The following is a 22,500-nucleotide window of genomic DNA, read 5'->3' on the forward strand; positions in this document are numbered from 1 at the left end:
AACAATGTTATTAGTGTTCAAAACATGCTAGCAATGTTACATGTTTGAAAACATACAAGCAAAATGCTAAACATGTGATAAATGTGCTACATCATTCTAGAATCATGCTAGCAACATGTTAAAACATGTTAGCCCTGTTCCAAATCATGTTAGAAACATGCTAGCAATGTTACATGTTAGAAACATACAAGCAAAGTGTTAAATGTGAGAAATGTGCTAACAACATGTTAAAACATGTTAGCACTGTACAAAATCATGTTAAAACATGTTAGAAACATGCTAGCAACATACTAAACCATGCTAACAACATACTAAAACATGTTAGCAATGTGTTAGACGTGTTTGAAACATGTTAGCAATGTTACATGTTAGAAACATACAAGCAAAACGTTAAATGTGAGAAATGTGCTACATCATGCTAGCAACATACTAAATCATGCTAATACATGTTAAAACACGTTAGCAATATGTTATTAGTGTTCAAAACATGCTAGCAATGTTACATGTTAGAAAACTTACAAGCAAAATGTTAAATGTGAGAAATGTGCTACATAATTCTAGAAACATGCTAACATGTTAAAACATGTTAGAAACATGCTAGCAACATACTGAATCATGCTAACAGCATATTAAAACATGTTAGCAATGTGTTAATCATGTTTGAAACATGCTAGCAATGTTACATGTTAGAAACATACAAGCAAAATGTTAAATTTGAGAAATGTGCTAACATGTTAAAACATGTTAGCACTGTACAAAATCATGTTAAAACATGTTAGAAACATGCTAGCAACATACTAAACCATGCTAACAACATACTTAAACATGTTAGCAATGTGTTAGACGTGTTTGAAACATGCTAGCAATGTTACATGTTAGAAACATACAAGCAAAATGTTAAATGTGAGAAATGTGCTACATCATGCTAGCAACATGCTAACAACATGTTAAAACATGTTAGCACTGTACTAAATCAAGTTAGAAACATGCTAGCAACATACTAAACCATGCTAACAACATACTTAAACATGTTAGCAATGTGTTAGACTTGTTTGAAACATGCTAGCAATGTTACATGTTAGAAACATACAAGCAAAACGTTAAATGTGAGAAATGTGCTACATCATGCTAGCAACATACTAAATCATGCTAATACATGTTAAAACATGTTAGCAATATGTTATTAGTGTTCAAAACATGCTAGCAATGTTACATGTTAGAAAACTTACAAGCAAAATGTTAAATGTGAGAAATGTGCAACATAATTCTAGAAACATGCTAACATGTTAAAACATGTTAGAAACATGCTAGCAACATACTAAACCATGCTAACAACATACTAAACCATGCTAACAACATACTAAAACATGTTAGCAATGTGTTAGTCGTGTTTGAAACATGCTAGCAATGTTACATGTTAGAAACATACAAGCAAAATGTTAAATGTGAGAACTACATCATGCTAGCAACATACTAAATCATGCTAATACATGTTAAATCATGTTATCATATTGTTAGCAATGTGGTAAATTTTAGAAACATAGCATTGTGTTAAAACATGATAGAAACATACTAGTACATGTTTAAGCATGTTAGCACTGTGTTAATTCATACTAGAAACATTAACAACAAACAAACATGCTAAATAATGCTAGCAATGTGCTAATCGATTTGATTTATTTGTATTAAAAAGGGACGGTGTAAATGAATCCGCAGTCATGAATGTAATTGAGCCCGAAGGCTAGTTTTCATTGGTGGTTCCAGATTCAGTCCCCGTGTTAAATCATATTAGCATCTTTCAAAAACATGCTAAAAGCGTGTTCGAGAATCATTGTCATAAATGATGTCATGCTGAGCTTTACTTCCTCTGATGTTTTCCTCACCAGATCTCCAGATCATACCAAGTTTGTGGGAAGCTTTAAAACCAAGCAGGACTTCATGGATCTGATTGAAGTCATCTATCGAGGAGCCATGAGAGGAAAACTGATCGTCCGGAGCCCAATCGACCCCAGAAACGTGCCCAAATATGAGCTTCTGTACCACGACATCTAGAGTCTGGAGGAGCCGCAGAGTTTCCTGTGGAAACCACAGATGATGTATTTATAATTGTTGTATTGTGACGAGTTTTGTATGACGTTTTTAAAATAAAGCATTTTGATTTCACACTGACCTGTACGTGTTTCATGACATTTTGAAGGTCATTTTACACAATTTTGAGGCAAAAGATGCAATGCCGCATTAAAGCAGAGTTAAAATCTGCGGGTCTGATCCTCCTCGGCCGCTAGTATCAAAGGCGATGCTGAAACGGTTTTGATTCAGTGTAAATTAATGCGAACTTGTGCCGCCTTAAACTACCCCGTTGTCATGACAACCGCCTGTCAGACGGGTGAGTGAAGGGTTAGTGATGGGTCAGTTAGTAATGGGTTAGTGACAGGGGTTAGTGAAGGGTTAGTGATGGGTCAGTTAGTAATGGGTTAGTGACAGGTTAGTGATGGGTTAGTTAGTGAAGGGTTAGTGACGGGTTAGTGAAGGGTTAGTGACGGGTTAGTGAAGGGTTAGTGATGGGTCAGTTAGTGAAGGGTTAGTGACGGGTTAGTTAGTGAAGGGTTAGTGACGGATTAGTGACAGGGGTTAGTGAAGGGTTAGTGACAGGGGTTAGTGACGGGTCAGTTAGTGAAGGGTTAGTGACAGGGGTTAGTGACGGGTTAGTTAGTGATGGTCAGTTAGTGAAGGGTTAGTGACGGGTTAGTGATGGGTCAGTTAGTGAAGGGTTAGTGACGGATTAGTGACAGGGGTTAGTGAAGGGTTAGTGACAGGGGTTAGTGACGGGTCAGTTAGTGAAGGGTTAGTGACAGGGGTTAGTGACGGGTTAGTTAGTGATGGTCAGTTAGTGAAGGGTTAGTGACAGGGGTTAGTGATGGGTTAGTTAGTGATGGGTCAGTTAGTGACGGGTTAGTGATGGGTCAGTTAGTGAAGGGTTAGTGAAGGGTTAGTGACAGGGGTTAGTGACGGGTAAGTGGCAGGGATTAGTGACGGGTTAGTTAGTGCATGCAGTTTTTTTAACTGCTAAGAAGTTACATGATGGGTTTGTGACGGGTTAATGATGGGAGTAGTAACGGGTGAGTGACGGGTTGGTTAGTGACAGGTTAGTGGCAGGGGTTAGTCAAGGGTTAGTTATAGTGACGGGTTACTTAGTGACTAGTGACAGAGTTTAGTGACAGGTTCGTGACGGGTTAGTTAGTGCATGCAGTTTTTTTAACTGCTAAGAAGTTACATGATGGGTTTGTGACGGGTTAATGATGGGAGTAGTAACGGGTTAGCGACAGGGGTTAGTGACGGGAGTAGTAACGGGTTAGTTAGTGACGGGTTAGAGGCAGGGGTTAGTCAAGGGTTAGTGACAGGGGTAAGTGGCAGGGGTTAGTTAGTGGCGGGGGTTAGTTAGTGCATGCTGTTTTTTTTAACTGCTAAGAAGTTACATGACGGGTTTGTGACGGGTTAGTTAGTAGTAACGGGTTAGAGGCAGGGGTTAGTCAAGTGTTAGCGACAGGGGTTAGTGACGGGAGTAGTAACGGGTTAGTTAGTGACAGGTTCGTGACAGGGGTTAGTTAGTGACAGAGGTTAGTTAGTGGCATGGGTTAGTGACGGGTTAGTTAGTTGCACAGGTTAGTGACGGGTTAGTCAGGGGTTAGTGACGGGTTAGTTAGGGAGTTAACTCGGGGTGTACCGATAAATCATTTAGCAATATTCCATGATAAAACACAAATGTAAAGGACAAAAAATGAGCATTGTGATGCAAAGTAAATTTATTTGTGATTGGAGATCCTAAGTCAGTCCTAGACATTGTTGTTCTGCTCACTGGCACGGCTCTTGCTCCTGGTGATGATCTCAAAGGGAGTGGGTGTGGCTTTGGGTTTGATCATCTTGGTGAAGAAGCGGAACACAGACTCCATGCAGACGGCGGGCGCGGAGTCGTGGCACTGAGTACCTGCGGAAATCTGCGTGCAACCAGCCTTCAGCGAGCCCACAGAGCGGTTCAGGGGTTTGGTGCTGAGAATCCACGTTCTGGAGTGGGATTTCAGCCAGTCGCGTCCCGCGTTTCCCAACGGCTGGTGCCAAAGGCTATGGGACGAATCCAAGAACGCCACAGCCTTCACACGCCTCTTAACGTCCTCCAGCCGATGGCACAGCAGATCCACAAACGCCAGGCCTCCGTATCCGTGTGCGACCACAAAGACGTGCTCGGCCGAGCTCTGGGAAACCAGGCGTTCCCACACCAGCCGGACGTGATGCTCCGGAGTCTTCCGGCCCTCGTTGGGGTTGGTCAGGAGGACGGCGCACGATTCCAGCGAAGCCCAGCGCAGGTACGGGATCTGACTGCCCCGCTCCAGCCCGCCGTGGGCCGCCAGCTTCCAGCTCCACACGCCGCTCCGCACCGTCCCCCAGTCCTGCATCAGGACCAGAATACCGCCCGGATGCGCCAGTGCTCCTGGACTCATGAACACAAAACTGCCGTCCTCCAGATACTCCCGAAGAAGCCGGAACGTCCTTTCTAAGAGGCCGTACACGTGCTGGGTGATGTAGAGACACAGGCGTCGGTGCTCCCGCTCCGTCTCACGGGCGTCGTGTAGAGCGAAGGGGAACCTGTAGGGTTCGAGAGTTTCTCTGTGCAGCAGGTGACCGTCCTCGGAAAACCAATACGGAAAATCGGATTGAATCAGGTTTCGGCTCGCCTCAGAGCTCTCCAACATCGTGCAAGACCTGAGATATAAATATGCAAAAAAGTGATCATGTGACACTGAAGACTATGATAAATTCAGCTTTGATCACAGGATATAGGGGAGCGCGGGGTTAGTTGTAACACGCATGTTTTAACCCTTTCCACACATGCCAGAATGACGAAACTTAGTGTATTTACTAGTTGCCATATCCATAATAAAGGCTAGATGTCTTACGGCGGAGTCTCTAACGTCATCAGCGGCGGCCATCTTGTCTCAGGCAGGGCTCCTGATGTAAGGCGAGTGATCTGAACACAAATACTCTCATCTCGCTGAAATCTTGACGGATTTCCAAATGGTTTGGTTTCTTACAAACGTTATTAACGTGGCTATAATTATGGACGCTTGAACAAATTATGAATAATTTTTCATAAGTATGCAGTGTCATAACAACATCTCGGACGTTTATAACAAACCAAACAGTTTGAAAATCGGTAGAAAACCGAGCACGTTATGGTTATTTAAAAAGTACACGCACCATTAAAACACAATGAGTGAGCGAGCTGAGGGTGACAAGATGGCCGCCAGGTGCGGACGTCGCCCTACATTGGCCAGCAGCGCGGACGAGACATCTAGCCTTTATTATGGATATCTATGGCCATATCAACATTATTTTGAGAAAAAATTGCGCCGAAATTAAAAATGCTCTGGAAGATATTATGTATTTAACCATAGCAAAAGTACATTTCTTACTTAAGTTTAGTTTTCATCTGGTTTTTTTGTTTTGTTTATTTAAAATAAGACAAATCCGATATTTTAATCTTATATCTGTTATTTAACAGTTGAGATGTTCTTTAATGCTGATCTAACACACGAGCCGCGGTTTAAATCCCATTTGCGAAGATGGGGTTACGATGTAACACAGCGATACAATGAGCCCCTATTAGAAATACGCCATTATATTGTAGACTTTTATGAAGCCATGAGAAAAGGGTGAATAATGACAGAGTTAATTATTATTATGTTTTGAATTATGCTGTTTAGCTGTATTTAGCGACGTGTTTGTTGTCAAACTCAAAAATTAGTATACTTTTAATGATTAAAAAATGCCATTCTTTTATTTTAAAAAGTTAATAACTGTATTTTGTTGACAAAATATTTTAGTTTGTCTTTGATTATATCAGATAATATTTTAAGCTGTTATTTGGTCATGTTATAATGTACTCCACCTATGGGGCATGTTGTCACATTTCCATTCTTTCGGGGTAAATCAAGAAAAAAGTAAACACTGTATTAATGAAACAAAACCACATAATTATACTAGACATGTGTGACATTAATGTGGTAAAAAATAAATACTCTGAACCCCAAGTGGATTTACACAAACTGAGAAAGTCAAAAAGCGTTAGGATGTGCCCCGCTCTCCCCTAAATTACACTTTACTATATATTCACATAGACAATAGTTCTTTTGAATTGGAATAATATTTCAGATTTTGTACTGGATTTATGATCAAATAAAAGAAAACCGCAATCATTCGTCGCTTCACTGCAAACTAAAGCATTTGTTGTATAGATTTACCTGAGAGAGAGAGAGATTACACTGTAGTCTGAAGACAAATAAAGCTACACCAGATTTCTGTGGCTCACTTCTTGCTGAGATGTGTAAATATGTAAGTAATCAGTGATCATGTGACAGGTGTCCCTGATTAGGGCGTGGCTTCACACGTTTAGTGCCTCGAACTCCCCTCAATATTAATTGTATCAAAATGACATAACTAAACTTTTTCCCCTGTGAAAATAATTTCTTCACGCATTAAACTAGCTTGAATGTAAACTTTAAATTCAGCAAGAGGCGTCCAGGTGTCATTTCTGAAAATAAATGTGCCGTTTTTTGTTTGTTTGTCTCTTGTTGGTTTAATCCAAATCCAAGTTCAATGCTTTGTTTGATATATTATGCACGTTTCGGTGTACAATTTACTTTTTACATATACTGGAGGAAAAAAGTAGCATGCTAGCTTAGTTTTAACTTTTTATAATACATGTATTTGCTTGTTTTCAAACTACAACTCGAGCGGAACCCGTGATGCGCGCGACTGTTTCCACCGGTGGACTTTCACCGACACACCAGATTTTGATCCAAAATGGCAGCGACCTTGTGAATCAAACGTGAGAAGAAATGCAGATTTATTCTCGTTTATGTTCTCTGTGTGTGTGTAATTAAACCTTAGAGCCGGTGATGTTCTCGGCACTGAGGAACGCGTTTCTGGGCTCGGTCCGGTTATCAGGCCAGACAGGTAACGGTAGATTTAAGACACATAATCCTACATATATTCATAATGTTTTATTTTATATAAATTAACTTTAGTATCACTAACAAATACAATGTTTTTGGACGTGTACAGACATGGTACATGCATGCATGGTATTCTTACCAACATGTAACGCAATACCACGGTACGTTACTCACGAATATAGTAATCAGACAGTACCGATTCTATAACATTCATTATTAAAAGTGCTGGGGAAAAATAAAAGTTAATGTTTACATAATATATGTGTGTACTGTGTATAATTATTATGTGTATATATATAAATACACACTCATGAATGTGTATAATTTAAGAAATATTTGCATGTATATACTGTATACATAATTTATCTTGTATTTAAATATAATTTGCATGAACTCAAACTTTTATTTTCGATGCGATTAATCACGATTAATTCCCCCCAGCACTAATTATTAATAATAATGATATGGTTCTATACACTGACTGTATATACCCTGCTTTATTTGGTTATAGTAATAGTGGTTGATGCTATTTTGTTATTTTGCTGCTATTTTGACGTTATTTGGATGTTATTTGGACGCTATTTGGAAGTTATGACACTATTTGAACATTATTTGGACGATATTTGGATGTTATTTGGACGATATTTTGAAGTTATTTGGACGATACTTTGACGTTATTTGGATGTTATTTTGACGTTAGTTTGACGATACTTTGACGTTATTTGGATTTTATTTTGACGTTATTTGGATGTTATTTTGACGATACTTTGACGTTTTGACGATACTTTGACGTTATTTGGATTTTATTTTGACATTATTTGGATGTTATTTTGACGATACTTTGACGTTATTTGGATGTTATTTTGACGATACTTTGATGTTATTTGGATTTTATTTTGACATTTGGATGTTATTTTGACATTTGGATGTTATTTGGACGACACATTGATGTTATTTGGATGTTATTTTGACGATACTTTGACTTTATTTGGACGTTATTTTGATGTTATTCTGACGTTATTTTGGTGTTATTTTTGTTATTTGGATGTTATTTTGACGATATTTTGACGTTCTTTTGCTGTTTTCCCTCAGATGTCCTGCAGAAGAGCATGATGGTCCTGTCAGCGGGTCTGAGGACGTATGATGTTCCTCCAGACTTCAGCGGTAATGATAAATTCATTGATTGATCCGGGGGGGAAAAAATTATGATGTGTTTTTCCCCTAATAAAAAGTGTGATTGCATTTTAAAATGCGATTTAAACGAATCCAGGGTTTTGCTTGTTTGAAGGGCTGCACAATCTGACATTAAATATCAATATGGCTGTAATATAATTAATTAATTAATTAATTATTAAATATAATCTAAAATAAGAGTGATTTTGCAATATTTCACTGTAAAAAAAAAAAAAAAAAAAAAAATATATATATATATATATATATTATATATATATATATATATATATATATATATATATATATATATATATATATATATATATATATATATATATATATATATATATATATATATATATATATATAAATAATTAAATTGTAATTTCTTTGCATTGATATATTTAATTAAATATATTACATTTATTGTTATTATTATTATTATTATTATTATTTACTCCAAAATCACAATATTTGTCAAATTTTCTAATTGCACAATATACAAGTATTGTGATTTCGGAGTAAATAATAATAACCGTTATTAACAATGAAATATAATTAAAAGTAATTATTATTAATTGTTATTAAATAAATATATATAAATTATTAAATAAAAACAAGAGATTAATTGTATAATATTTCACTGTAAAATAATTTTACAAATTTATAAAATATTAATAATACATGTACAATAATTAGGATTAAAAAAAATGTACATTACAACTGTAAAATTACAATACACAATAAATTAAAAATACATATTGATTTCTGTAATTAAATAGCATAATTTGAGATGATAATTGCACCAAATATTGTGATTTCAGTTACAATAATTTACAATTGTATATAATTAATAATAATATAAAATATGATTTATTAAATATCAAATAATTCTTAATTTTGTAATATTATTTACAATGGTATATAATCAAATGTCCCGTGTGTGTCTCCGTCTCAGACGTGGTTCTTCCAGAGAAGCCCAAACTCAAGTTCCTGGAAAAGGTCCCGAATGTGAAGCAAGCGAAGAAGGAGATGAAGAAGCTGCGGGACATCCAGGGGCCGGCCAGCAGGGGCACCACCTTCACCAGGGGCCAGTACGGCATTGTGGTCCGTATCTGACATCATCACTGTGACACGTGTCACATGACACACTCTTACTCTCTCTCTGTGTGTGTGTGTGTGTGTGTGTGTGTGCACAAACTTTTATTTCCGATGCGATTAATCACGATTAATTTCCCCCCCAGCACTAATTATTAATAATGATATGGTTCTATACACTGACTGTATGTACCCTGGTTTAGTGGTTGATGCTATTTGGACATTATTTTTATGTTATTTGGACGATACTTTGACGTTATTTGGACGTTTTGGATGTTATTTTGATGTTATTTGGACAATATTTTGATGTTATTTGGACAATATTTTGATGTTATTTGGACGATACTTTGACGTTATTTGGACGTTTTGGATGTTATTTTGATGTTATTTGGACGATACTTTGACGTTATTTGGATTTTATTTGGACGTTATTTTGATGTTATTTGGATGTTATTTTGATGTTAATTGGACGATATTTTGATGTTATTTTGATGTTATTTGGACGATACTTTGACGTTATTTGGACGATACTTTGACGTTATTTGGACGATACTTTGACGTTATTTGGATGTTATTTGGACATTATTTTTATGTTATTTGGACGATACTTTGACGTTATTTGGACGTTATTTGGACGTTTTGGATGTTATTTTGATGTTATTTGGACAATATTTTGATGTTATTTTGATGTTATTTGGACGATACTTTGACGTTATTTGGACGATACTTTGACGTTATTTGGACGATACTTTGACGTTATTTGGACGATACTTTGACGATACTTTGACGTTATTTGGACGATACTTTGACGTTATTTGGATGTTATTTGGACGTTATTTTGATGTATTTGGATGTTATTTTGATGTTATTTGGACGATACTTTGACGTTATTTGGACGTTTTGGATGTTATTCTGATGTTATTTGGACAATATTTTGATGTTATTTGGACGTTATTTTGATGTTATTTGGACAATATTTTGATGTTATTTGGACGATACTTTGACGTTATTTGGACGTTATTTGGATGTTATTTTGATGTTATTTGGACGATACTTTGACGTTATTTGGATGTTATTTGGACGTTATTTTGATGTTATTTGGATGTTATTTGGACGATACTTTGACGTTATTTGGACGTTATTTGGACATTATTTTTATGTTATTTGGACAATATTTTGATGTTATTTGGATGTTATTTTGATGTTATTTGGACGATACTTTGACGTTATTTGGGCATTATTTGGATGTTATTTGGACAATATTTTGATGTTATTTGGACGATACTTTGACGTTATTTGGACGTTATTTGGACGTTTTGGATGTTATTTGGACGGAATTTGGACGTTATTTTGATGTTATTTGGACGTTATTTGGATGTTATTTTGATGTTATTTGGACGATACTTTGACGTTATTTGGACGTTATTTGGACGTTTTGGATGTTATTTTGATGTTATTTGGACAATATTTGGATGTTATTTGGACGTTATTTGGATGTTATTTGGACGATACTTTGACGTTATTTGGACATTATTTGGATGTTATTTGGACAATATTTTGATGTTATTTGGACGATACTTTGACGTTATTTGGACGTTTTGGATGTTATTTTGATGTTATTTGGACAATATTTTGATGTTATTTGGACGATACTTTGACGTTATTTGGATGTTATTTGGACGTTATTTTGATGTTATTTTGATGTTATTTTGATGTTATTTTGATGTTATTTGGACAATACTTTGACGTTATTTGGACGTTATTTGGATGTTATTTGGACAATATTTTGATGTTATTTGGACGATACTTTGACGTTATTTGGATGTTATTTGGACAATATTTTGACGTTATTTGGATGTTATTTTGACATTATTTGGATGTTATTTGGATGTTATTTGGATGTTATTTGGATGTTATTTGGACGATACTTTGACGTTATTTGGACGTAATTTGGACGATACTTTGACGTTATTTGGATGTTATTTTGACGATACTTTGACGTTATTTGGATGTTATTTGGACGTTATTTTGATGTTATTTAGACGTTATTTGGATGTTATTTGGACGATATTTGGACGTTATTTTGACGTTATTTGGATGTTGTTTGGATGTTGTTTGGACGTTATTTGGACGATACTTTGACGTTATTTGGATGTTATTTTGACGTTATTTGGACAATATTTTGATGTTATTTGGACGATACTTTGACGTTATTTGGATGTTATTTGGATGTTATTTGGACGTTATTTTGACGTTATTTGGACGTTATTTTGACGTTATTTGGACAATATTTTGATGTTATTTGGACGATACTTTGACGTTATTTGGATGTTATTTTTGTTATTTGGACGATACTTTGACGTTATTTGGATGTTATTTGGACGTTATTTTGACGTTATTTAGATGTTATTTGGACGTTATTTTGATGTTATTTGGTGGTTATTTTGATGTTATTTTTGTTATTTGGACGATTATTTGTTATTTGGATGTTTTGATGTTATTTGGACGATATTTTGATGTTATTTGGACGATATTTTGATGTTATTTGGACGATATTTTGATGTTATTTGGACGATATTTTGATGTTATTTGGATGTTTTGATGTTTTTGGATGTTATTTGGACGATACTTTGACGTTATTTTGACGTTATTTGGACAATATTTTGACATTATTTTGACGTTATTTGGACAATATTTTGACGTTATTTTGACGTTATTTTGCGGTTTTCCCTCAGATGTCAAGGACCATTCATTTGCACCAATCCATTTGTCACATGACACTCTCTTACTCTGTGTGTGTGTGTGTGTGTGTGTGTGTGTGTGTGTGTGTGTGTGTGTGTGTGTAGGCTCTGGGCGGAGGCTACTTGCACTGGGGTCACATGGAGATGATGCGGCTCACCATTAACCGCCGCATTGACCCCAGCACGACCTTCGCCCTGTGGCGCTTCAGTGCCCCGCACAAACCCATCACCAGGAAAGGCCTGGGCCAGCGGATGGGCGGCGGGAAGGGGGCCATCGACCACTACGTCACCCCGGTCAAATGCGGACGCCTGGTGGTGGAGGTCGGAGGTCGCGTGGAGCTGGGCGAGGTGGAGGCGGTGCTCACAGAAGTGGCCAAGAAGCTGCCCTTCCCAGCCAAGGTTTGCTCACACACACACACACACACACACACACACACTTCCTCTTTCATAACCGGCTGTTCCTGCAAACGTGTGGCAATAGCGTGTTGAGTAACGGTCACTCAGAGAACATGCCTGTGTGCCGTGTCTAAATTCATCAGATTATTGATATCAATAATCATAACTGCAAAAACTGAAACCAGAAGAATCCCAGTCATTATGTCTGAAAACATCAAAATAATAACAATATAGATAAATAAAATAGACATTAATGGAGTTAGAAGTAAATATTGTTTATTATCATGAGATCCCCCTCAAAAATATATTAAATATGAAGGAATAAATATTATTTTAACTGGGGGGAAAAAAACTGTATAATTGTTTTATGATATTTGTATTTAATATAGATATAAGTGGTGCATAAATTAGAGGTAAATATTGTTTAGTACCATACATTCTCCCCAAAAAATATAAAATAATAAAGGATAAATATTATGAAATTCAATTATAGAACATTCATATAAAAAACATTTGCTCTGTTTTGAAATTTAAATAATGTATTAATTTAAAAGAAGCAGTATAAATAGTGTTTTATGATATTTGTATTTAATATAGACATAAATGGAGCATAAATATTATATAATATTATGAAATCCCTTCAAAACACTAAATATTAAAGAATAAATATTATGGGACTAAATGATAGGCTCTGTTTTTAATTTAAATACTGCATTAATTGGGGAATAAACAGTGTTTTTTTAATGATATTTGTATTTAATAAAGAAATAAATGGAGCATAAAGTAGAAGTAAATATTGCTTAGTACCATGAGATCCCCTCAAAAAATATAAAATATTAAAGGATAAATATTATGAAATTCAATTATAGTACATTACTTTCAAAAACATTTGCTTTGATTTGATATTGAAATAATGTATTAATTGGGGAGAAAAAAACATAATTTTTTCATGACATTTGTATAATTTAATATAGACATAAATGGTGCATAAATTAGAGGTAAATATTGTTTCGTTTCATGAGATGCCATCAAAACACTAAAATATGAAAGAATAAATATTATGGGATTAAAATAAAGTAAATTTAATTTAAAAAACATTTGCTCTGATTTGAATTTTTAATATTGTATTAATTGGGAAGAAAAAAACATTATTATTTCATGACATTTGTATAATTTAATATAGACATAAATGGAGTATAAATTAGAGGTAAATATTGCTTAGTTCCATGAAATCCCCTCAACAAATATAAAATATGAAAGAATAAATATTATGAAATTCAATTATAGTACATTAATTTCAAAAACATTTGCTCTGATTTGATATTGAAATGTATTAATTGGGGAGAAAAAAACCTAATTTTTTCATGACATTTGTATTATTTTATATAGACATAAATGGAGCATAAATTAGAGGTAAATATTGTTTATTATCATGAAATTTCTTCAAAACACTAAAATATGAAAGAATAAATATCATGGGATTAAAATAAAGTACATTTAATTTAAAAAAACATTTGCTCTGTTTTTAATTTAAATATTGTATTAATTGGGGGAATAAACAGTGTTTTTTTTAAATGACATTTGTATTATTTAATATAGACATAAATGGCGCATAAATTAGAAGTAAATATTGTTTAGTTCTATGAAATCTCCTCAAAACGCTAAAATATGAAAGAATAAATATTATGAAATTAAATTATAGTATTTACCGGTAATTTCAAAAACATTTGCTCTGATTTGAAATTTAAATAATGTATTAATTGGGAAGAAAAAAACATTATTTTTTCATGACATTTGTATTATTTAATATAGACATAAATGGTGCATAAATTAGAGGTAAATATTGTTTAGTTCCATGAAATCCCCTCAAAACACTAAAATATGAAAGAATAAATATCATGGGATTCAATTATAGTACATTAATTGCAAAAACATTTGCTCTGATTTGAAATTTAAATATTGTATTAATTGGGAAGAAAAAAACATAATTTTTTCATGACATTTGTATTATTTAATATAGACATAAATGGTGTATAAATTAGAGGTAAATATTGCTTAGTTCCATGAAATCCCCTCAAAACACTAAATATGAAAAGAATAAATATTATGAAATTAAATTAAAGTACATTAATTTAATTAAAAAGTGAATCTTTAGTCAGTTTTGACCGCAGTGATCAGAAGTGTGAGGGTTAAATATGGGAGGTGTGTGTGTGTGTGTGTGTGTGTGTGTGTGTGTGTGTGTGTGTGTGTGTGTGTGTGTGTGTGTGTGTGTGCAGGTGGTGAGCAGGGAGAGTCTGGCGGAGCTGAATCAGGAACAGGCCGAACGTCAGACCAATAACCAGAACCCCTGGACCTTCCAGAGCGTGGCGCGCGCCAACATGATGGGCATCCGCAAGGTCCTCAGCCCCTTTGACCTCCACCACCACGCCCGCTACGCCGGGAAGTTCTTCCACCCCCGACGGGTGTAGCGCGCGCGCGCGCGTGTGTGTGTGCAGAGATAACACAGCAGAAGTGTAGTGTCAGCACACAGATCTACACAGGATGTGCTAATATCAGATCATTATCTCTGCCTCTCGAGTGGTCTCACACACACACACACACACACACAAACACACACACACACACACACACACACACACACACACACACACACACACACACACCTTTCTCAAACACACCTTTCTCAAACACGTGTGTGTGTGAGAGAGAATCTTCTGTGCTGTATAGATGTTCAATGCATAATAAATGTGCTTTCTTTGCATTGGGCTCGAGTTGTTTTGAATGTGTGACTCGACTGTGTGTGTGTGTGTGTGTGTGTGTCATGAACGCCCATTTCCAACACAACACACACATCATACTACAGGAAATCATAATTATGATAATGATGAAATTAGATAAGTCAAAGCAAGACATAATTATGACACGAGTTGAAATTATGAATCTTAAAATTATGATTTACTGTCATGATTAAAACTTTGTATTCCATAATACATTTCTTGTTTTTGTCAATTATTAATAAAGTCAAAATTAATACTTAGTTTGTGGTCATTTTGACTTATGTCATAAATATGACTTGATTTTTCATTATATAATTATGTCAAAGTATATTTATATATATATATGTCATAATTATGATTTTTTTTGGGGGTTATGTTTGACATCAATTATGAATAAAAAGTCAAAGTTGTGAGAGTGTGTCATGATATCATCTTATGTGGTAATTTTGATATCATAAATATGACTTAATTTGCCATAATTATATATATTATATATGTAACTGTCATAATTATGATTTTTGGTCATATGTTTGACATCAATTATGAATAAAAAGTCAAAGTTATGACAGTATGTCATATCATGTGGTAATTTTGATATTTGATATCATAAATATGACTTTTATGTCATAATTATTTTTATATGCCATAAGTTTGACCTTTTGTCAATTATGAATAAAAAGTCAAAATTATGGTTTAGTATGTCATAATTTAAACTTAATGTGTTAATTTTGACTTTTTATGTCATAATTATGATTTTTCTTTTTTTTTGGTCATATGTTTGGCGTCAATTATGAGTAAAAAGTCAAAGCTATGACATACCAAAACATAATTATGACAAAAGTTGAAATTACGAATCTCAAAATTATGATTTACTGTCATAATTAACTTTGTCTGCCATAATAGTTTGTTTTTGTCAATTATGAATAAGTCAAAATTACTACTTAGTATGTGGTAATTTTGACTTTTTATGTCATAAATATGACTTGATTTTTCATTATATAATTATGTTTGTCAAAGTATATTTATATATGGTTATTTATATATATATATATATATATATATATAAAATAGTCATAATTATGGTCATATGTTTGACATCAATTATGAATAAAAAGTCAAAGTTGTGACAGTGTGTCATATCTTTTTATGTGGTAATTTTGATATTTTATGTCATAAATATGACTGTTATAATTATTATTTTTATATGCCATAAGTTTGACCTTTTGTCAATTATGAATAAAAAGTCAAAATTATGGTTCAGTATTTGATAATATAAACTCAATGTGTTACTTTTGACTTTTTATGTCATAATTGTGATTTTTTTTTTGGTCATATGTTTGGCGTCAATTATGAGTAAAAAGTCAAAGCTATGACATACCAAAACATAATTATGACAAAAGTTGAAATTACGAATCTCAAAATTATGATTTACTGTCATAATTAACTTTGTATGCCATGATAGTTTGTTTTTGTTTTTGTCAATTATGAATAAAAAGTCAAAATTATTACTTAGTATGTGGTAATTTTTACTTTTTATGTCATAAATATGACTTAATTTGTCATAATTATATATGATTAAAATATATATATATATATTATATGTAACTGTCATAATTATGATTTTTGGTCATATGTTTGACGTCAATTGTGAATAAAAAGTCAAAGTTATGACAGTATGTCATAATATCACATTTTTATTATACATATTATGACTTTTTTTGTCATAATTATTATTTTTGTATGTCATAATTTTTTTTTTTTAAGTCATGAGTTTTTGACTTTTTATGTCATATTATATATTGTCAATTATGAATAAAAAGTCAAAATGATGGCTTAGTATGTCATAAATATAGACTTCGTGTGGACTTTTTGTCATAAATATGATTTAGTATGTCATAATTATGTTTTTTTTAAGTCATGAGTTTTACTTTTTATGTAGTAATTTTGACTTTTTATGTCATAAAAATGACTTTTTTTGTCATAAGTAATGTCAATTATGAATAAAGTCCAAATTATTACTTTGTTTGTGGTAATTTTGACTTTTTAATGTCAGAAATATGACTTAATTTGTCATTATATATATATATATATATATATATATATATATATATATATATATATATATTTGACGTGTCAAATGTAACTGTCATAATTATGATTTTTTTTTGGTCATATGTTTGACATAAAAAGTCAAAGTTATGACAGTATGTAATAATATCATCCTTTTATGTGGTATTTTTTACATTTTGTGTCATAAATATGATTTTTTTAAAAGTCACAATTTGTACCGTTTATGTCAATTATGAATAAAAAGTCAAAATTAAGGCCTAGTGTGTCATAATATTGGCTTTTTACGTTATAAATATGACTTCTTTTTTTTGTCAATAAAAAGTAAATTATGGCTTAGTGTGTCATAATACCGACTTTGTATGTGGTAATTTTGGCTTTTTATGTCTTAAACGATTTAGGACATCATAATTAAGATCAACCAAAACAATTCTTATGTCAGTTAGAAATGAGTTTCCATATTATTTAGTTTTATGTAAAAAGCGTTTATGTAAATATTGTAGTACAGGGGAACTTTAATAATCAAACAACAGCACGTGGCCTGGGAAGGAAGCAGGAAGTGTCGGCTCTGCGCATGCGCAGCTCGGTTCCCGCTTTTGAGTCGTGTGGCGCGAATCTGGTGAGTATTGAAGACGCTGTCGCGGTGCATGTGTCGCGCATAGACGATTAGTTCGTGTGTTTTGTTTGTTTTGAGCGCATCATATGTGTCATATGTGTGTTAGCATGTTTTCTGCTGCTTCTAAAGTGAACGCGAGCGACGCGATTAAACGCGACGCCTCCTTGACGCGTCGCGTCGCTCTTGTTTGGTGTTGAGAGAAATGCTCTTTATGATGTTTTTACTTCTGCTGTTCTGAGAACGGTTTTGTTACACCCTTATGACGTCATGTGTCCTTGATGAATGTGAATGTTGACCTTCTTGGAATATTACAAAATGGCTTCCTCAGAATAGTGTGTGTTATATTGTGTGTACAACATAACACAGAACGGTTCAACACACATGAGTTATCTGGGATTCCTCTGCTCACACACACACACACACACACACACACACACACACACACACACACACACATTTAAACATGGAAATGAAACTCATGTGTCAGTTAAAGAAAATGTGCTTAGAAAATCGATGATTCTGTAAATGTGTCTATTCTGTCTTAAAGGGATAATGCTAAAGTTATCCCATACTTTACTCCCCTCAGCTCATCCTGTAGGAGTGTGAGTTATATTAATAATATCCTGCACAAAATCAGAGTTATATTAATAATACCCTGGCTCTTCCCAGCTTTATAACGGCAGTGAATGGAGGACGAGAAGAGCTCATCCCTCCATCATCATCATCACCACAGCTCCACGCGCCTCAGGGGTTAATAAAGGCCTTCTGAAGAACAATACACATTAATAACTAATCGTTTTTTTTTTTACATAAACATTTAAAACATAAACTGTCGTACGTGAGTATAGTCCCAGGCGAGTGACCTCTGACTCCGCATTATGAGTGACCTCTGACCTGACGCATTACGAGTGACCTCCGACCCAATGCATGATCTCTCACATGGCGAGTGACCTCTGACCCAACGCATTATGAGTGACCTCTGACCTGACGCATTACGAGTGACCTCCGACCCAATGCATGACCTCTCACATGGCGAGTGACCTCTGACCTGACGCATTACGAGTGACCTCTGACCTGACGCATTACGAGTGACCTCCGACCCAATACATGATCTCTCACATGGCGAGTGACCTCTGACCCAACGCATTATGAGTGACCTCTGACCTGACGCATTACGAGTGACCTCCGACCCAATGCATGACCTCTCACATGGCGAGTGACCTCTGACCTGACGCATTACGAGTGACCTCTGACCTGACGCATTACGAGTGACCTCCGACCCAATGCATGACCTCTCACATGGCGAGTGACCTCTGACCTGACGCATTACGAGTGACCTCTGACCTGACGCATTACGAGTGACCTCCGACCCAATGCATGACCTCTCACATGGCGAGTGACCTCTGACCTGACGCATTACGAGTGACCTCTGACCTGACGCATTACGAGTGACCTCCGACCCAATGCATGATCTCTCACATGGCGAGTGACCTCTGACCCAACGCATTATGAGTGACCTCTGACCTGACGCATTACGAGTGACCTCCGACCCAATGCATGACCTCTCACATGGCGAGTGACCTCTGACCTGACGCATTACGAGTGACCTCTGACCTGACGCATTACGAGTGACCTCCGACCCAATGCATGACCTCTCACATGGCGAGTGACCTCTGACCTGACGCATTACGAGTGACCTCTGACCTGACGCATTACGAGTGACCTCCGACCCAATACATGATCTCTCACATGGCGAGTGACCTCTGACCTGACGCATTACGAGTGACCTCTGACCTGACGCATTACGAGTGACCTCCGACCCAATACATGATCTCTCACATGGCGAGTGACTTCTGACCCAACGCATGACGAGTTACCTCTGACCTGACGCATGAGCGACCCCTGACCCAATGCATGACCTCTCACCTGACTCATGGCGAGTGACCTCTGACCTAATGCCTGACCTCTCACATGACGAGTGACCTCTGACCCAATGCCTGACCTCTCACATGACGAGTGACCTCTGACCCAATGCATGACCTCTCATATGATGAGTGACCTCTGACCTAATGCCTGACCTCTCACATGACGAGTGACCTCTGACCCAATGCATGACCTCTCATATGACGAGTGACCTCTGACCCCATGCATGACCTCTCATCTGACTAATGACGAGTGACCTCTGACCCAATGCCTGACCTCTCACCTGACGCATGACGAGTGACCTCTGAACCAACACATGACGAGTGACCTCTGACCCAATGCATGACCTCTCATCTGACTAATGACGAGTGACCTCTGACCCAATACCTGACCTCTCACCTGACTCATGACGAGTGACCTCTGACCCAATGCATGACCTCTCATATGACGAGTGACCTCTGACCCAATGCATGACCTCTCATCTGACTCATGACGAGTGACCTCTGACCCGACGCATGACGAGTGACCTCTGAACCAACACATGACGAGTGACCTCTGACCCATGACGAGTGACCTCTGACCCAATGCATGACCTCTCATCTGACTCATGACGAGTGACCTCTGACCCGATGCATGACCTCTCATCTGATTCATGACGAGTGACCTCTGACCCGATGTATGAGGAGTGACCTCTGACCCGACACATGACGAGTGACCTCTGACCCGACGCATGACCTCTCATCTGACTCATGTCGAGTGACCTCTGACCCGACGCATGACGAGTGACCTCTGAACCAACACATGACGAGTGACCTCTGACCCATGACGAGTGACCTCTGACCCGATGCATGACCTCTCATCTGATTCATGACGAGTGACCTCTGACCCGACACATGACGAGTGACCTCTGACCCGACACATGACGCATGACCTCTGACCCGACGAGTGTGTAGTCTGGCTCTGTCCTCTGGAGTGTTGTCCTCTGGTCTTCAGGAATGTTCTGGATGTTCCTCAGTCTTCATGTTCTCCTCCACAGCTCTCCGTGATGAAAGCAGCCCGAGGGTCAGGAAGGGCCTCCACACGGGGCCCCAGGAGAGCCGGAGGGGGGAGGAGCCACAGGGGGGAGGGGCCACAAGGGGGAGGGGTCACAGGGGGGAGGAGCCACAGGCCTCAGGTGAGACGCAGATCATATTTACATTATTCAACATTTATAAGACACTGCACACAATAAATAACATCCATACATAGAGTTCATCTGTTCCTCTGATCAATAATGCTTACAAAAAAATCTAAATGTTTTCACAATATCGTGTTCATAAGAAGGAAATATTGAGGATATTTCAGAGTCGGCAGGAAACAGAAGTTGCGATTGTCTTCCCTATTGTGACACACACACACACACACACACACACACACACACACACACACACACACACACACACACACACACACACACACACACACACACACACACACACACACACACAGTGAAGCAGGAAGTTATTCAGATTAAACATTACAAGACTCATGAAAAATAATCATAATATAGAGCACGACTGCACGGATAACATTCCATAAAAACTGTTACTAAAATGTAGTTTGTACAATAAAAAAATATTTTTGAATGAAATTCCCCATAAAACATGGACACACACACACACACACACACTCACACTCATTTAAACTCATTCACACACTTACACCCACTCACACACACTCATTCCCACACTCACTCACACACACTCATTCACACACTCACTTAAACTCATTCACATTCACACTCATTCACACTCACACTCATTCACACTCACACACACTCATTCACACACTCACTTAAACTCATTCACACTCACACTCATTCACACACTCACTCACACACACTCACACACACTCATTCACACACTCACTTAAACTCATTCACACTCACACTCATTCACACACTCACTTAAACTCATTCACACACTCACTTAAACTCATTCACACTCATTCACACACTCACTTAAACTCATTCACACTCATTCACACACTCACTTAAACTCATTCACACTCATTCACACACTCACTTAAACTCATTCACACTCATTCACACACTCACTTAAACTCATTCACACTCATTCACACACTCACTTAAACTCATTCACACTCATTCACACACTCACTTAAACTCATTCACACACTCACTTAAACTCATTCACACTCATTCATTCACACACTCACTTAAACTCATTCACACACTCACTTAAACTCATTCACACACTCACTTAAACCCATTCACACTCATTCACACACTCACTTAAACTAATTCACACTCACACTCACTTAAACCCATTCACACTCACACTCATTCACACACTCACTCACACACTCACTCACACTCATTCACACACTCACTTAAACTCATTCACACTCATTCACACACTCACTTAAACTCATTCACTCACTCACTCATTCACACACTCATTCACACACTCATTCACACACTCATTCACACACTCACTTAAACCCATTTATTCACACACTCATTCACACACTCATTCACACACTCACTTAAACCCATTTACACTCACACTCATTCACACTCACACTCATTCACACACTCACTTAAACCCATTTACACTCACACTCATTCACACTCACACTCATTCACACACTCACTTAAACCCATTTACACTCACACTCATTCACACACTCACTCACAC

General features: G+C 36.3%; 4 protein-coding genes across 4 annotated transcripts in view; 3 read left to right on the top strand and 1 right to left on the bottom strand.

Annotated features, from left to right (window-relative positions):
• txnl4b (thioredoxin-like 4B) overlaps positions 1 to 2,167 on the top strand; it is a 5,042-nt gene extending 2,875 nt beyond the window's left edge. Inside the window, exon 3 of the mRNA XM_079811703.1 lies at positions 1,887 to 2,167. Within this exon, the coding sequence (XP_079667829.1) occupies positions 1,887 to 2,052 (166 nt within the window). The 3' untranslated portion in view covers positions 2,053 to 2,167. The remainder of the gene's footprint in view (positions 1 to 1,886) is intronic.
• Positions 2,168 to 3,821: 1,654 nt separating this feature from the next.
• On the bottom strand, positions 3,822 to 4,748 carry LOC307123393 (cotranscriptional regulator ARB2A homolog; the record flags this gene model as incomplete). The annotated part of the gene is made up of 1 exon (XM_079811916.1): positions 3,822 to 4,748. The coding sequence occupies one exon, from the start codon at positions 4,746 to 4,748 to the stop codon at positions 3,834 to 3,836; it is 915 nt and encodes a 304-aa protein (XP_079668042.1). The 3' UTR covers positions 3,822 to 3,833.
• A 2,074-nt stretch (positions 4,749 to 6,822) lies between these two features.
• On the top strand, positions 6,823 to 15,607 carry mrpl16 (mitochondrial ribosomal protein L16). The gene is made up of 5 exons (XM_079812515.1): positions 6,823 to 7,011; positions 8,103 to 8,174; positions 9,142 to 9,290; positions 12,128 to 12,421; positions 14,695 to 15,607. The coding sequence occupies exons 1-5, from the start codon at positions 6,954 to 6,956 to the stop codon at positions 14,884 to 14,886; spliced, it is 765 nt and encodes a 254-aa protein (XP_079668641.1). The 5' UTR covers positions 6,823 to 6,953; the 3' UTR covers positions 14,887 to 15,607.
• Positions 15,608 to 17,866: 2,259 nt separating this feature from the next.
• Positions 17,867 to 22,500, top strand: part of cenpq (centromere protein Q) — a 22,868-nt gene continuing 18,234 nt past the window's right edge. Inside the window, exons 1-2 of the mRNA XM_079812321.1 lie at positions 17,867 to 17,881; positions 20,838 to 20,975. Of these exons, the coding sequence (XP_079668447.1) occupies positions 20,847 to 20,975 (129 nt within the window). The 5' untranslated portion in view covers positions 17,867 to 17,881; positions 20,838 to 20,846. The remainder of the gene's footprint in view (positions 17,882 to 20,837; positions 20,976 to 22,500) is intronic.

The sequence above is a fragment of the Gobio gobio genome (assembly GCF_949357685.1).
Source record: "Gobio gobio genome assembly, chromosome: 3".
NCBI classification, from domain to species: Eukaryota; Metazoa; Chordata; class Actinopteri; order Cypriniformes; family Gobionidae; genus Gobio; species Gobio gobio.

Coding starts and splice junctions, on each gene's coding strand:
- mrpl16 (XM_079812515.1), top strand. CDS start 6,954: ATGTTCTCGGCACTGAGGAACGCGTTTCTGGGCTCGGTCCGGTTATCA. Junction 7,012..8,102: donor CCGGTTATCAGGCCAGACAG/GTAACGGTAGAT, acceptor GTTTTCCCTCAG/ATGTCCTGCAGAAGAGCATG. Junction 12,422..14,694: donor AGCTGCCCTTCCCAGCCAAG/GTTTGCTCACAC, acceptor GTGTGTGTGCAG/GTGGTGAGCAGGGAGAGTCT.